Source organism: Trachemys scripta, chromosome 2, assembly GCF_013100865.1.
Source record: "Trachemys scripta elegans isolate TJP31775 chromosome 2, CAS_Tse_1.0, whole genome shotgun sequence".
Classification (NCBI taxonomy): Eukaryota; Metazoa; Chordata; order Testudines; family Emydidae; genus Trachemys; species Trachemys scripta.
The window spans coordinates 163,569,623-163,585,279 of NC_048299.1; the positions used below are offsets into that span (position 1 = coordinate 163,569,623).

The 15,657-nt window shown below is 52.7% G+C and overlaps 1 protein-coding gene across 1 annotated transcript in view; it reads right to left on the reverse strand.

Annotated features, from left to right (window-relative positions):
• Positions 1 to 849: 849 nt before the first annotated feature.
• The window catches only part of AGBL2 (ATP/GTP binding protein like 2), a 48,360-nt gene continuing 33,552 nt past the window's right edge, over positions 850 to 15,657 (reverse strand). Inside the window, exons 17-19 of the mRNA XM_034762143.1 lie at positions 10,981 to 11,187; positions 10,107 to 10,158; positions 850 to 1,701 (exon numbers count right to left, since the gene is read on the reverse strand). Of these exons, the coding sequence (XP_034618034.1) occupies positions 1,473 to 1,701; positions 10,107 to 10,158; positions 10,981 to 11,187 (488 nt within the window). The 3' untranslated portion in view covers positions 850 to 1,472. The remainder of the gene's footprint in view (positions 1,702 to 10,106; positions 10,159 to 10,980; positions 11,188 to 15,657) is intronic.

The following is a 15,657-nucleotide window of genomic DNA, read 5'->3' on the forward strand; positions in this document are numbered from 1 at the left end:
ATACAGGGTAAAAACGGATTTATTTAGGGGTTGGACCCCATTGGGAGCTGGGCGTCTGAGTGTTGGAGACAGGAACACTTAAGTTGTTTTCAGTTAAGCCTGCGGTTTGTGGGATGTTGCTCAGACCTGGGCCTGTGTTGTAGCAGGCTGCCCTGTCTGGCACAACCAGGCAGGGTTCTGAAGTCCCAGGCTGGCAGGGAAAGCAGAGGTAGTCTCAGCACATCAGTTGGCAGTGCCCAAGGGGTCTCTGTGATCACAGCCCCCTCCTGCACCCTGAACCCCTCATTTCTGGCCCCACTCCAGAGTCTGCACCCCCAGCTGGGCCCTCATCCCCTCCTGCACCCCCACCCCCTGCCCCAGTCCAGTGAGGGTGGGAGAGCCAGGGGGTGGAGCCTCAGAGCAGGGGTGGGATCTCAGGGAAGGGGGTGGGGCAAGGGTGTTTGGTTTTGTGCAATTAGAAAGTTGGCAAATCTAGTGGGGGACAGAGTGACATGGGGGGGGCAGGCTCCCCTGTAGCCCTGGCGGGGGGGCAGAGTGACATGGGGGGGCTGGTTCCCCTGTAGCCCTGGCTGGATAGGTGGGGGAGGGGCTGCCTTTCCTGCAGCCAATCCCCCTGCCCCCGCCGCTTTGTGCACATCAGCCCCTGTTGCGGTTCATGTAGCTTCTCCCTGAGCATGGAGGATCCATCGCACCCAGTGGGATCCCCCGGCTGCTCTGCCTGAGGTGGCTGCTTCCACTTCAGCGTCCCAGTTGCCTGTCCCCCCCCCCATGCCTGGGCTAATGGGACTGTCTGGCTCCCACATGTCTCCAGCTGGAAGTCTTCTCCTTCCTTGGGGGGCCCAGACCCCCACCCCCACCCCAAGCACTGACCGCACGGGAGCACGTTCGATCCCTTCACTGCCTCTGCAGAATGAAGCAGGCCGAGCCCGGCCACCCCTCCAAGCTCAGCCCTGGCCATGCCCAGCAGTAGGGGCCCGAGCTGCCTGAGTTGCTGTGAGGCAGGTTCTGTTTATTTTTGTAGCGCCCACGTTCCTGGAGGCTCCGTAGAACAGGGAAGGGGGGACCAAGGCCCTAGTGCTGATGGGTTGGGCCAGATGGAGCCAACACCCTGCGGAAGACAGGGACAGGGCACCGGGGCCGTGGGCTGATAGCAGCTGTGTGCGCGTGTTACTTGCCGCAGGCCGGCCGGTTGCCGCAGGAAAGGCCATGGAGCAATGCTCATGGCGCAGTCGGCCTGCACTCTGGACAGCCACCCCACCCACTAGAGCCATGAGCAGCCTGTGGGCTCCCCTGCCCGCCGCCAGCAGCTCTCAGAGCCAGTCATCAGAGGGGTCCTGCCCCCCACCGCTCTTCACAGCCCCTTTCAGGGAGGGAGCCCGGATGTCTGTTCCAAAGCCCTTTAATGAGCCTGCCTATGCAGCCGAGCAGGAGGGAGGGGGCTCTGGCAGGGAGAGCCCCAGCACTGCAGCCCCTTACTGGGGCCGGGAGGGGCTCTTGCGTCTCTCTGGCTCCGTGCGGGGGGGCTGGAAGTCTAGCACACTCCATGTCACTCGTCTGGGAGGCAGAAGGTGCTGCGATTGGCTCCGCTTCAGCGTGTGGGGTCCAACGAGTGCTCTCGGGCCAGGGAGCTGGGGTCTCGGGAAGGGGTTTCTGCTCAGCAGTAGAGTCACAGCGGCCTGCTCGGGGCCCCACCACACAGACCTAAGGGACAGACATGGCCAGTCTCACTCAGGCCTTGGGGCTACCTGGCTGCTGGGTCTGAGCCCATCATCTCCGCCATATCCCCCACCTCCGTCCCACCCCATCAACCTCTTACTTTCAAGCCCCTTTCTCCTTTCCCCGTAAGTTGCTCTCTCTCCAGTCCCTTGTGCCCCCTCCCCTCTGGGTGCTCACCCGGGGCCTCTCCCCAGCTCCATCATGCCCCAACTTCCTTCCCTCCAAGGAGTGCTGTCTCCATTCCCTCAGGCCTCCCACAAGCTCCCTTGCCACCCCATCCCTTGCCCCCATTTCCCAGACAACTCCAGGGCTCTTCCCATTCCTGCTCCATTCCCTTGCCACCCTGGGTCACTATCTCTCCATCCTGTCCCCTCCCCTGTGTGCTCGCTCTTCCCACAGCCCCCCCATGGCCAATGTCCCCCCAACACTTCCCCACACTCCCAGGAAGACCCTGTGGTGTCACAGGCCTGGCTCTGGCCCTTCCCAGCCCTGTCCAGCTGTTATCTGGCAATGCCGCTGAGCCGGAGGGAAGGGGCTCCTGTGGGGAGAGTCCCATCCCTCTGGAGATAGCAGAGAGTGAGCACTCCCTGGAGCAGGAAGCCGAGGCTCAGAGGGGAAGTGCCTCAGACCAGGCCGACCCTATCCCCCTGCAACGTGGCTCTGTGGGGAAGTGTAATGAACTGTTCTGTGCTCATACCACTGAACGCTGCCTCCCCACCCCCCCCTTACACTGGTGCATCAGGGGGCAACTCTGATCCCAGAAACGAAGCCCCCCCCGCCCATTCCCACTGTGGGCTGCAGAGGTAAGAGGCAGATCGGAGCCATCAGTCACAGCAGGAGAACTCAGCCCCCCTTCCCAGAAAACTCCCCAGGGAGAAGGCTCCCTAGCCTAACCCAGGGCTGCCTCAGGCAGGGCTCCCCCAGATTTCACCCATTAGAGCACAGCTGAGTAGGTGGTGCTGCAAGATCACCCCCACCATCATGGCAGCCTGGCCTAGGAGTCACTGGGACCCCTACAGTTACAGCCCGCGGTTAAAAGCCCTGGTCTGTTTATTCTACAATCCACACACGTACTCAGATTGTCTTGAAAGCTCCCGTGCCCACTTAGGAGTGGGGGTAGAGTTTGTGCTGCAAATTTGGGGTCATTTGGCTAAGGAGCTCCCAGGATTCAGCTCCCGCAAATGACCTCATTTTCTAATCAGCTGGTTCTTAGCGTTCTGCATGCGGCCAGGGAAAACTGAAGCCCAGTATCCACGGCACTCTGATCCCTCTCCCAACTCCCGCTGGCTTCTGACTGGCTTACAGGGAAACCAGTTCCTTACCTGCACTGTGGCCGTTGTTCCCCAAGGGGTGGGGGCAGACACGCATTCCATGCCCAGCGCACTGAAGCCAGAGAACTCTGTGTAGCAATGTCCTTTGGGGTACTGCACGCACCTTCAGGACCCCACCCCAGCCCCCGTCAGTTCCTTCGCACTGGCATTCCTTTGTCTGGAGACTCCGATGCAGAGGGACCTGAGGGCAGATCGTGGAGTACACGACTGCACCCACCTCTCAAAGAACAACGGTTACTGTAACCATAAGTAACCATTTCTTCTTCCAGTGGTTGCAGATGTGTAGTCCATGCGGGTGACTCGCAAGCCGTACCGACTCGGCGTCTATTTAAATAGTGACTGCAGAACTGCTTTTCCACAGCTCACTTCCGCCCTAGAAGCAGTCCTGACCGTGTCGTTTGGTAAAGCTGGGCCCGGAAGACTCAGTAGCAGCCCTGCATATATCTAATATGGGAACAACCCTGAGAAATGCCATTAAGGCAGCCTGGGTGGAGGCTGGTGTTTGCTACGCCCTGTCGTAATGCAGGAAGTAATCTGTCTGGAAACTGTCTGAGCCGAAACCACTTGACCGCTCATCTGGTCTGCACAGGAGACATCACGCCGGGGTGATAATCAAACTGGCTTAGTCCCATCCAGACAGAAAACCAGGTTCATCTTACATCCAACAGATGAAGGCTCTGGTCATCTGCAGCGGAGTGCAGCTTAGGAAAATTACAGGCAACTGAATCATTTGGTTAAGGTGACGTGGTGAAACCACTTCAGACAAACATTTTGGATATGGCCTTAAGGCTCCTCTGTCTTTCACTAGCTCAGTGTCTGGAGGTCCTGCCATTAGGGCCTGAGTTCACTCACCCTCCTTGCTGACGTTCTAACAATAAGAGAGACTGTCTTTTGGCAAAGGAGGGACAGAGTACAGGTTGCTAGAGGCTCAAGGGCAGCAAGCACAGTGTTACGTTTCTTTATAGGTGGGAAGAGGCAAACAACACCTTGCAGGCATCTAACAACCACGGGGTTGGAAAATACCAACTTCCCGTGGATCAGGGGATGAAACACTGAGATTTGTGCCAAGTTGACCCTCAATGACTGAGAGCAGGCCCCATGGTTTACAATGTAACCGGTAATCTAAAATGTCCTGAATCCGCGCTAGTACCAATCGAATTCCCCGAGTCAATGACAAACCCAAAAAGCGTTTCCACTTGGCCAAAGAGGCTGATCTAATAGATAGCTTCATACTATTAACGGAACCAGTTGGACTGCTTCTTAACAGTTCTTTTCCACCTAATCTGACCATGCAGCATCCATACCATGAGTTGCAAACTACCAAGACTTGAATGCCACAGCTGGCCCTGGTGTGGAGACAGTAGGTCCAGGAAGAGCGGAAGAGGACAGGACATTGGACCAATTGGTTGTGAGGGCCAAAGAACCAACATTGTCTTGGCCAGGCTGGTGCAATGAGTATCTGTTTGGCCTGATCCATCTTCATTTTGAGAATGGCCTGAGGGACAAGCAGAACTGGGGGGAAGGCTGATCCCCAATTCAGTTGAGGGCATTGGTCAGAGAGCCTGGACTGTGACCTGCTCTAGAGCAAAACTGACAGCACTTCTTGTCTTTTGTTGCAAATAGGTTGACAGATGGAAAGCCCCGGTTCCTGAAGATGGACCTCAGGATGCTGCTCTTCACAGACCACTCATGATTCTTGGAGAAATTCCTACTGAGCTGATTGGCCAATTGCTTCTGGGCACCTGGAATGTGCGCAGCTGCGGTAATGTCTTTCTTGATGCAAAAGTGCCAAAACTTTATCACTTCCCAACAGAACTGATTGAAGTGGTTTGTTGAACTGGTTTGTTCACACACTACATTGCAGTGGTATTGTCAGGATTCATATAAACAGACACGCCCCTGATGGGAGAGAGGAAAAAACTCAGCACACATTGTAAATCACTCAAAGTTTAAGGACCTTAATATATAATGATGCTTCCTGTTCTGTCCACATAGCGTGGACTCTCAAAGACTTCAAATGCACTCCCCAATCTATCGCCGAGGCATCAGTAACTATGGTCCTGGTCAGTAAAGGACAATTGAAAGACTCTCTCACATCCATTGCTCTGATCTGTCCACCATTCTAACGACTGCAGGACCACTGGAGGCACTCAGACTAGGCTGTTGAGATAAACCAATTTCAACAGGCACACTCTCATAGGTTGAACTACATAAGTACATGACGCCATGTGGCCTAGCAACCTCAAACATACATGAGCTGTGGTTGAGTGGTGAGATTTGAGGGACAGACATAGGTGCCAAATTGTTTGTAACCACTTATGAGGGAGAAAGGCTCTTGAACTTGTAGAATCTAGTAGGGCCCCAATTAACTCCATTTTTTGCATTGGAAGTAATGTAGACTTTCCTTTGTCCAAGATGAGCCCCAATTGATTGAAGAGAGACAGTCTGAATTGGATGTGATGGAGGACTTGGCCTTCAGACTTGCCCCTCACTAGCGAATTGTCCAGTAAGGGAAGCCCCAAATCTCCATTCTCCTGAGTCATGCACTGGGTGAATACACCCGGGACTGAGGATAGGCCAAAAGGGAGTACAGTAGAACCTCAGAGTAACAAACACCTCCGGAATGGAGGTTGTTCGTAACTCTGAACAAAACGTTCTGGTTGTTCTTTCAAAATTTACAGTTGAACATTGTCTAAATACAGCTTTGAAACTTTACTATGCAGAAGAAAAATGCTGCTTTCCCTTTATATTTTTAGTAGTTTACGTTTAACACAGCACTGTACTGTATTGGGTTTTCTTTTCTTTTTTGGTCTCTGCTGCTGCCTGATTGCGTACTTCTGGTTCCAAATGAGGTGTGCGGTTGATGGATCAGTTCGTAATTCTGGTGTTCATAACTCAGAGGTGCTACTGTATAGCGTATTGATAATGTTGATCCGCCACTACAAATCTGAGGAACTTCCATTATCTTGGTAACACTACTAGATGGAAACAAGCGTCCTGAAAATGGAGGGCAGCAAACCAATCATGATTCAACAAGGGGAGAACTGTCACTAGGGTGACTATGCAAATCTCATATATTTGATGCACTTGTTGAGATCTTGGAGGCCGAGTATAGGTGTCAGCCCTCCCTTAGACTTGGGTATCAGGAAGTAACATGAGTAGAACCCCTTTCCCCCAGTGTTGGAGGGGAACTTCTTCTATGGCCCTTGAAGCGCATAGAGTCTGAAGCTCTTGAAGAAGCAGTGACGCATTAAATGGGTCCCTGAAAAGGGATGGGGTAGGGTGGGATGGTTAGGAATTGGACACCATAGCCGAGTCCCACAGTGTTTTAAAACCCATCTATCTGTGGTTATTGCTTCCAAAGCAGTGTAGAAGTAGGACAGCCTGTCACCAAGGGGGAGGTGGTGGGAGATATGACTGGAAGATCACTGATGGCTGAATGCTGACTGAGAGAACGAGTCAAATGGTCTGTTTGCCCTAAGCTGATGGGGACGAGCCAGCTGTTTAGAGGTGAAACCAGAGGAACTTCTCCTCTGTAATTTGTGCCTCCTCCTGGAAAGGTCTTGCTGCCTGGAAGGATAAGTTGGCTGCCTGAAATCGCAGTGGCAGTACTGATGGTATTGTTGCTGTTCCCGCTAATGCCGTCTCTTAACGGCTGGGGCATAGACTCTGACTCCCTGTGAACACACTTCAGAGTAACAGCCGTGTTAGTCTGTATCCGCAAAAAGAAGAACAGGAGTACTTGTGGCACCTTAGAGACTAACAAATTTATTAGAGCATAAGCTTTCGTGGACTACAGCCCACTTCTTCGGATGCATATAGAATGGAACATATAATGAGGAGATATATATACACACATACAGAGAGCATAAACAGGTGGGAGTTGTCTTACCAACTCTGAGAGGCCAATTAATTAAGAGAAAAAAAACTTTTGAAGTGATAATCAAGCTAGCCGAGTACAGACAGTGTGATAAGAAGTGTGAGAGTACTTACAAGGGGAGATAGAGTCAACATTTGTAATGGCTCAGCCATTAACACACTGAAGCTCAAGAGTCCTTACAAGAATGTAGTTTCATCCGTTTTTTTAAGAAAAGAGGGAACCGCCCAGCCAAGGGGAGGTTTTCTATATTCTGTTGGATGTCGGGAGCTACCCCAGAGTTCTCTTGCCAAGAAGCTCTTCTCATTCTTACATCTGCAGCCATAATCCTGGAGGAAACGTCTGCTGCATCGAGCACCGATTGTAGTGACATCTTAGCCACTAGACGACTGTCTGCCAGGAACGCCTTAAACTCCTCCTTGGCATCCTCCAGCAACTCATCAGTAAATTGGGACAGTGCGTCCCAGTTTACAAAATCGTATTTAGAAAAAAGCACTTGCTGATTAGCAATGCGCATGAGAAGCGAGGAGGTAGAATAAATCTTCTCCCCATTAAACCAGCTCTCTTGGTCCCCTTTTCTTTGTATGTTGATTTGCACCCTACCCCACCCCCACCCACCCCCCATCGCAGCCTCTCATTTGCAGCAGTTACCACACAGGAGTTTGGGGCCGGACGAGAGTAGAAACATTCAAATCCTTGCTTGGGGGCATAGTACCGCGTGTCTGTGTGCTTTGCTGTGGGAGGTAAGGAAGCTGGCGTGTGCCACAAGGACTTTGCGGGCTCCGAAACAGTATCACTTATAGGGAGGGCTGCCCTCACTGGGGCTGAAGAATATCCACCAATTTATTGGTATTCTCTTGGATGCCCAAGGCTGTAGTCATCCTCCTTAAGGAGTTTTGGTGAGACTTAAAGTATTCTGGTGGAATTGTCCGGTGAGGAGGATGACAGGAAGTGGAACAGATGGACTCCCCTATGGTAAGGCTTGTCCCCGTGATAAAGGGTCACTCTGCTGTAGTAGACTCAGTTGGAGCCGTATCAGTTTGTGTCTCCAGTCTCGGTGGGCCAGGAAATGAGACAACAGAAGGATTCCATATCCTGGCTCTGGAGTGAGCTGATGATTGAGATCTTGAAGAGCGGTGGGCATTCCAAGGCCAGAGAGGAAATTAATGTGGTACAGGAAGCCAGTATGTACCAGGCCAAGAATTGTGTCCCTGCTGAGGGAACGGTGTTCTCTTGGTATTGCTGCTGATCTTCTGGAGGAAGGAGATGGGAGAGAGAGAGAAGGATTCTGAGCCTGATTGCAAGGAACTCCCCAAATAGTCAACAGATGAGCTAAACCTGAGAGGCCCACCAAGTATCCCGATCTGTTTGAGGTCCAGTAAGGGGACTGGACCGGTACCAAGGATGGTACAGTAGTCAGTGCCATGTGTGCTGCTTGGGAAGTTGAGGCTGCACTAAAATGCAGTACCGGAAAGGCTGTCGGTCCTGTGCGGAGGTCGGTACCCTAGCCGAAGACTGGCTCGTTACTGAAGATGTGGAGACTGGGACTAGAGCTATCATCGGAGCCAAAAACAGTATCGGTACCCAAGCAAGATGTCTTGGTGCTGATGATGGGACCGGATCCATCTCTTTGGTGGGCTTCTTAACTGGTAACAAGAGAGAAGCCAGTAACTGTCTATAGTCCAAAGCAACCAACCCACACTGGCCCAGGACTGCAGGGGGCATTCCCTCAGCTGAGGACTCCTGTATCAGAGGTGAATCTGGGACCGAGAGGCAGAGTAAAGCAGCTGCTGCCTGAAAAGCTTGTGGTCAATACTGAAAGTGCCAATGTGCTGGCACCGGACTCAACAGACATCCTGCGGAATTGACGGTCTGGTACTGGTCAGTTCGCTTTTCAGTACTAGGGAGTGGGTAGATGGTCCTCGTCCCGCTCTATTTTGGACACTCAAGGAGTCTTGCTAATGCCCCGCACTCCTCCTAGAAGAGAAGGAAGAGTCTCTCTGAACCCCCGGAATGGCTCTGACTAGTTTTGTGAGCTCTCTTCCTTGAGGACCACAGACAGGAGAATGGTCCCTTCCCTGTGGAGAAGAACCTGAGTCTGGCTGTCTATCAGAAATTGGCACTAGGCCTGATGTAGTTTGTGGGGCCGGGTGAGCTGTGCAAGCTCCCAGATCCTGCTGGAGCTGCTCCTTGAGGTGTTACTTCAGGCGAAGGTCTCCAGCAACTAACATTTTTCTTTCCTGTGCCCCTCTCCCAGGCACAACGAGCATCGAATGTGGTGGTCACTAGATGGGACAGCCACGTGAAGGACAGTGCTTAAAATTCGGTGAAGGCATAGCGCCAGGCTTCCTAACTAACCAACCACTCATGGAACTACTAACCCTAACTAGCTAGCTAACGGGGCTAAAACTATTTACAAAGCACAGAGGATGATCTCGCTGTAGTGCAGTAACCATGAGGAACTGCCAATCAGGCTGTGGGTGGCGAGAAGGAACTGAGTGGGGGGGATGACTGCCCTTCTATAGCCTCAGGGGGAGCCTGAGGAGGGACAGGGTGCATGTGCCCCAGCAGGTACTGCTACACAAAGTTCTCCAGCTTTGGTGTGCTGGGTACTCACGCACCTGAGTGGAAACACGGCTGTAGCCACTCAAAGAAGAAATGCCTCTTGGGAGCTTTTCTGCCCTGAGCTAAGTTCCACTTTGCATGTCGCTGGCTGAGGTTCGCTGGCTTTGCTCGGCCTGGATTTCCGGTTCCTGAAGGATCGCTGGCTGGATCGACCCTTCGACCCTGCCATTTACCCTCCCCTCCCCCCTTTGCACTCAGAGGCATGTATGCCCACAGAGACCCCTGGGCTGTTTCTTTACGGAGCCTCCATGCCAGTCGAAGGCTCAGAGTGTCCCAGTCCCCGGTCACTGACTGCTCTGGTCCTGCCTCCTCAGTTCCGGAGCCGAAGGAGCCCCACTGGAGCTGGGTCCCTGCAGAGCGAAGCAGGCAGGGGTGCTCTCTAGGGCTGGGGAAGCTGGGGGCAGTAGTGGGGCCACTGGGTGTGCTGAGCAGTCAGACCCCCTCAGGGCAGCGGCTGGGCTCCACCTCGGGTACCCCGTCCCCTCCATTCTGCACACCTACCCCCCTAGAGTATGGAGCCCTGGCTGGGCGAGGGGGCGCGGGCCCCAGCACGGTACCTGCATGGGCTGGTTCCAACCGTGGCTCCAGACTGCGCCATCGTTGAGCTGCCTAGGGGCGGAGGAGAGGCAAAGGTCAGAGCACTAAGGAGCAACAGGATCCAGCAACACCTGCTCCGGCTCTCGGGGCGGCTCCATGGGAGCAGGGCCTGAAGGGCCATGATGTGGGGGAGGGGAGAGGTGACCCCCAGGCCCCTCCAGGGTACAGCCATGACTGGAGAGATTCCTCTCCCTTGTCCCCCCACAGATCATCAGCTCCCTCCCTGACGGGAGCGAGACTCCTCTTGCACACTTCGCCCCCACTGGCTACCCCTAGTGGGACCCAGGCGGATCCCATGGGGGTGAGGTCACCGTGTTTCCCTTGCAGCAGGGATGGAGCCAGGGGTGCTGGGACAATTTGTATAATGGAGGGGGGGGCTGAGAGCCATTGAACCAAACTCTAAACCCTGTGTATGATGGAAACCACTTCAAGCCAGGGGTGCGGTCACACCCCCAGCACCCCTTGTTCCAGCACCTATGAATAGGGCCCGAATACCACCATCCTCATGGTGGGGGGTATGGGATTTCCATAGAACAGCCCAGCTCTGCCAAGCACTGAGGGGATGAAGGAATTTCCCCGGAACAGGGCTCTGCCAGACTCTGGGGATAGGGGAGGAATTTCCCAGGAACAGCCCAGCTCTGCCAGCCAGGCACTGGGGGTGAGGGGCTGTAGGAATTTCCCAGGAACAGCCCAGCTCTGCCAAGCTCTGGGATGGTGGACGGGGGGCGACCGTGGACGATGGCAGGTGCCTGGCCTGTTCCCTTGCCCTGAGTGCGCCGTCCCCCTGCAGGAGGGCACTCCCCCCCGCGGCGCCAGCCCATTCCCTGCCCTCACCTGCATGCCGGCTGCCCTGGGGCTCTCCGTCCAGCTGGGCATGGAAGGGCAGGGGGTGCTCTCTGATGGGCGACGTGCCGGCGGGTCTCTGGGGCTGCGGCGGGGTCAGCGTGGTGATAAGCAGGGGCTGGGGTTGCCGGGCCTTCCATAGGCGCTCAGGCCCAGGGCTGTGCTGGTGACACAGCTTACTCTCCCATAGACGCTCTTCTGGGAGCAGACAAACAGCGGGGGCAGGGGGTTTGAGCCCAGGGACACAGCCACCAGTGCCTGGGAGCTGTGGCAGGCCTGCTCTGACAGGGGTATCCACCCATTCCTTCACCCCCCACCCATGCCCTTAGCAAGCCACAACTGGGAGCTAGCCTACAGAGAGCTTCACCGGGATCTGCTCAACCCCAGGGAGCTCCAAGGGGTGGGTTCATAAGGGACTGTAGATCCTATGCAATCAGGGGATGGGGGGCACATGCCTTGCACCAGTGTGGGGTGGGGACAGGGCAAGTGTCCTAAGGATGGGGGCCATCTTGGGTGGCCTGCAGGGGGCTCAGAGAGTCTCTGAGAGTCTGCTGTCCCCCCCCCCCCCCAGTGTCCCCCTCTGCTGTCTCCTGGCTCCCATTCTGCACTGCCCTCCTAAGATCCCCCAGGAGAGGGGAGGAGAGGTCTGAGACTAGTAAGAGACTCTGAGGCAGCAGAGCAGAGAGGCATGGCCCCCTCTCCCCCAGTTCTCCAGCCAGGGCCTGGCCAAGCCACACTAGCAGACATCCCCTCTTAGTACATAGGCTCTCTCTCGAGACGGGGCCATCCGATGGACGTGGATGGGCTCTGCTCCTTCATGCAGGGAGGGCCTCGCAGCGAGCAGCTGTGTGGACGGCTGCTGGCAAGGAGACAGGCTTAGCTCTTACCCTTGTCAAAGGGAAGCGTGTTCTCTTCATCTCAGGTTCATCCACGCCGCCACCTCCACCCTCTTGGTGTTTGGGGCTGGCTGGATCGCCACTGAAAAGCTGGATCAACGCAGCAACGCTGGTCGGGTGTGTGGGGGGGTGAAGAAACCACAGCCCTGACCAGTGTAGCTCTGCTGACAAACCCCCCAGCGCAGACACCACTATGGCAAGGCAGCTTCCATGCATGTAGCTGTTGTCAATCAGGGGAAAAAACAGTTACTCACCTTCTGGTAAGTGTTGTTTTTCGAGATGTGTTGCTCACGTCCATTCCAATCAGGTGTGCGCGCGCTGCGTGCACAGTCTTTGGAAAAATTTCCCTTAGCAGCTCCCGTCAAGGCAGCTGTGGAGCCTCCTGGAGTGGCGCCTTCATGGCGCTCAGTATGATGACGATGATGGGCTATCACTCGTTACCGAGTATGATCATCTTCCATGGGAGTTATGGGTCCTCAGGTGGCTGATAAGGCCAATCCTTGAACCACAAGTTCTATTACAATGAGGGCTGATGTTTTCAGGCTCAGCGGGAGGCTGTTCACCATGACTGAGAGCCAGTCTCTCCTTCCTCCTGCGCCTCTTGTCCTCTTCGGTTTGTTGGCGAGCAAGTTCAAAATGCTGGGGACCATCACGTAGGACTTCACTCCATTTTAAGCGATCCTGGGCAAGTGTCTCCCAAGTATCAATGTCAATATGACTTTTTTTTAGGTTGTCCTTCAGCAAGTCCTTATCAAGCTTCCATTGTCCACCCATGTTACGGTGCCCTTCTTTCAGCTGAGAGAACAGGACCTGTTTTGGGAGGCGATGGTCTGGCAGCTGGACAACATGACCAGTCCAGCAGAATTGCTGATGGATGATCATTGCCTCGATACTGGTGGTCTTTGCCTCTTCCAGAACACTAATATTGGTGCGCCTGTCTTCCCATTTGATCTTCAGAATCTTACAAAGGCAGCGTTGATGGTGCCTCTCAAGGACTTTCAAGTGGTGTCTATAGGTTGTCCAAGTCTCGAACCCATACAACAGTGTTGGGAGAATAATGGCTTGATAAACAAGAAGCTTGGTGTCTGTTCCAATGTCCTGATCTTCAAAAACCCTGTGCTTTAAAGGAGAAAAAGCTCCACTGACACAGCTCAGGCGATGTTGAATTTCTGCATCAATATCTGCCTTGGATGAAAGATGACTTCCAAGGTAGAGGAAATGATCGACATTCTCCAGTGCCACTCCAGTGATTTTGATAGATGGGGCATGTAACATCTCATTTGGAGAGGGCTGATAGAGCACTTTAGTCTTATTGATATGAAGAGTGAAACCAAGACATGCGTAAGCATCGGCAAACACAAGATGGTTTGAAGATCTTTCTCAGAGTGGGCAAAGATTGCGTTGTCATCAGCAGACTGAAGTTGCACAATAGATGTTGTGGAAATCTTACTCTTGGCTTCCAGCCCGTTAAGCCTGAACAGCTTCCCTCCATTCTGTAAATGATTTCAACGCCAGCTGTAAACTGCCCAGCAATTAGGTAAAGAATGACGGCAATAAAAACCACAAACATGGGTGGGGCGATGATACAACCCTGTTTGATTCCTGTTTGTACTTTGAAAGGTTCACTCTGGGAGCCAGTGCTGCTCAGAACAGTCGCTTTCATGTTATCATGAAGCGATTTTAGGACATTGATGTATTTATCAGGACAAGTCCAGAGGGCACGGCGATTCACTGAATCAAAGGCTTTAATTAGATCAATAAAAGCGATGTACAGTCGTCGGTTTTGCTCCCGACACTTTTCTTGTAGCTGCTGTGCTGTGAAGATCATATCTGCAGTCCTACGACATGGTCAGAAACCACTCTGTGACTCCGGTAAAATTTCTTCTGAAAGGGGCAGAAGGCGGGTTGTAAGGATCCGCAACAGAACTTTGCCTGCAATGGCTAGGAGGGAGATACCACAATAATTTCCACAATCTACTTTATCCCCTATCTCCTCCTTTATCCAGATTTTAAGGATAAGCAGGTAAAGCTGCCGAATTAACTCTGGTCTACCGTTTTTAAAAGATTTCAGCGGGGAGCCCATCTAGACCTGCTGCCTTGTTGTTCTTCATCTGCTTGATGGCATTGTGTACCTCATACAAATTGGGAGGGTCTCCGAGCTCATCCCTAAATGGTCATTGAGGGATTTGCTCAAGGATTTCATCTGCAACCATAGAATTACGGGTTTCAGAGTAGCAGCCATGTTAGTCTGTATCCGCAAAAAGAACAGGAGTACTTGTGGCACCTTAGAGACTAACAAATTTATTAGAGCATAAGCTTTCGTGGACTACAGCCCACTACGGTTAGGGAGATCTTCAAAATGTTCTTTCCAGCGAGAATTGATGGCTTCGTTGTCCTTCAGACATGTGGTTCCGTCCTTAGAGCGAAGAGGATTCAGACCGTGACAAATTAGCCCATAAACAGCCTTGGTGACTAAAGAAACCACATGTATTGTGGATGTCTGCGAGATGTTGGAGTTCTTGCGCTTTCTCAGTCCACCATTTGTTCTTAAGTTCTCTGGTTTTACGTTGGACTTCCGCCCTCGCCTTGGCATGGGCTTCTCTCTTTATATTACAATGTATGTCGTTCTGCCAAGCACAAAATGCCATTCTCTTCTCATTGATGAGTTACTCAATTTCGACATCATTCTCGTCAAACCAGTCCTGATGTTTTCTGGTTTGGTAGCCTATGGTTTCCTCACAGGCACTGATGATTACTGCTTTCAACTGGCTCCAATGTTCCTCAGTTTCTCCCGGAAACTCTGATGGGAGCTTTTCTTCTAAGACTACTTGGAAGAGGTCACGTTTAATAGGGTCCTTCAAATCTTGAACCTTCCGCTTGCACCTGACCTGCTTCTTTTGCAGCCTCCATTTGGGAGCAATCTTAATTTTCATTGTGGATCGAATAAGGCGCTGATCAGTCCAACAGTCATCAGCACTTGTCATTGCTCTTGTGAGAAGTACATCACTACGATCTTGGGCACGAACTAGGACGTAGTCAAGGAGATGCCAGGGCTTTGACTGTGGGTATCTCCAAGATGTTTTGAACTTTTCCTTTTGTCGGAAAAGAGTGTTCATAATAAGTTCATGTTCAGCCCAATTGGTCAGGAGCAGAATTCCATTTGAATTGCTTTTGCCAACTCCTTCTTTCCCGATTGTTCCCATCCACAGGTCTGAGTCTCATCCAACACGTGCATTGAAATCCCCCAGAAGGATGATCTTGTCTTCTGTAGGGGTCTCAGATAAAATGGTTTCCAACTGAGAATAAAAATCTTCCTTTACATTCTCATCGGCATCCAGTGTTGGTGCACAGGCGCTCACAATAGTGTCTGTTGATTTCTGGTGAGCCTCAATCGGCGTGTTATAAACCGCTCATTGATGCCAACTGGTACCTCAGAGAGGCACCTTACAAGCTTGTTCTTTATAGCAAAGCCCACGCCATTATTTCAGGGTTCATCTATAGATTTTCCCTTCCAGAAGGAGGTGTATCCTCCTTTCTCCTCCCTTACCTGTCCTTCATCAGCTCTTCTAGTTTCAGACCAAGCAGCAATATCGATGCTAAACCGACTCAATTCACGAGCAATAATGGCCGTACATCGCTCTGGTCAGTCGCTGTTTGAGTTGTCCATCAGGGTACGTACGTTCCAAGTTCCAAAGTTGAAAAGTTTCTTACATTTTCCACCACTGAGGTGGTGATCCTGTTGGATGCGGCTATCCAGCCAGGAGAAACAGAG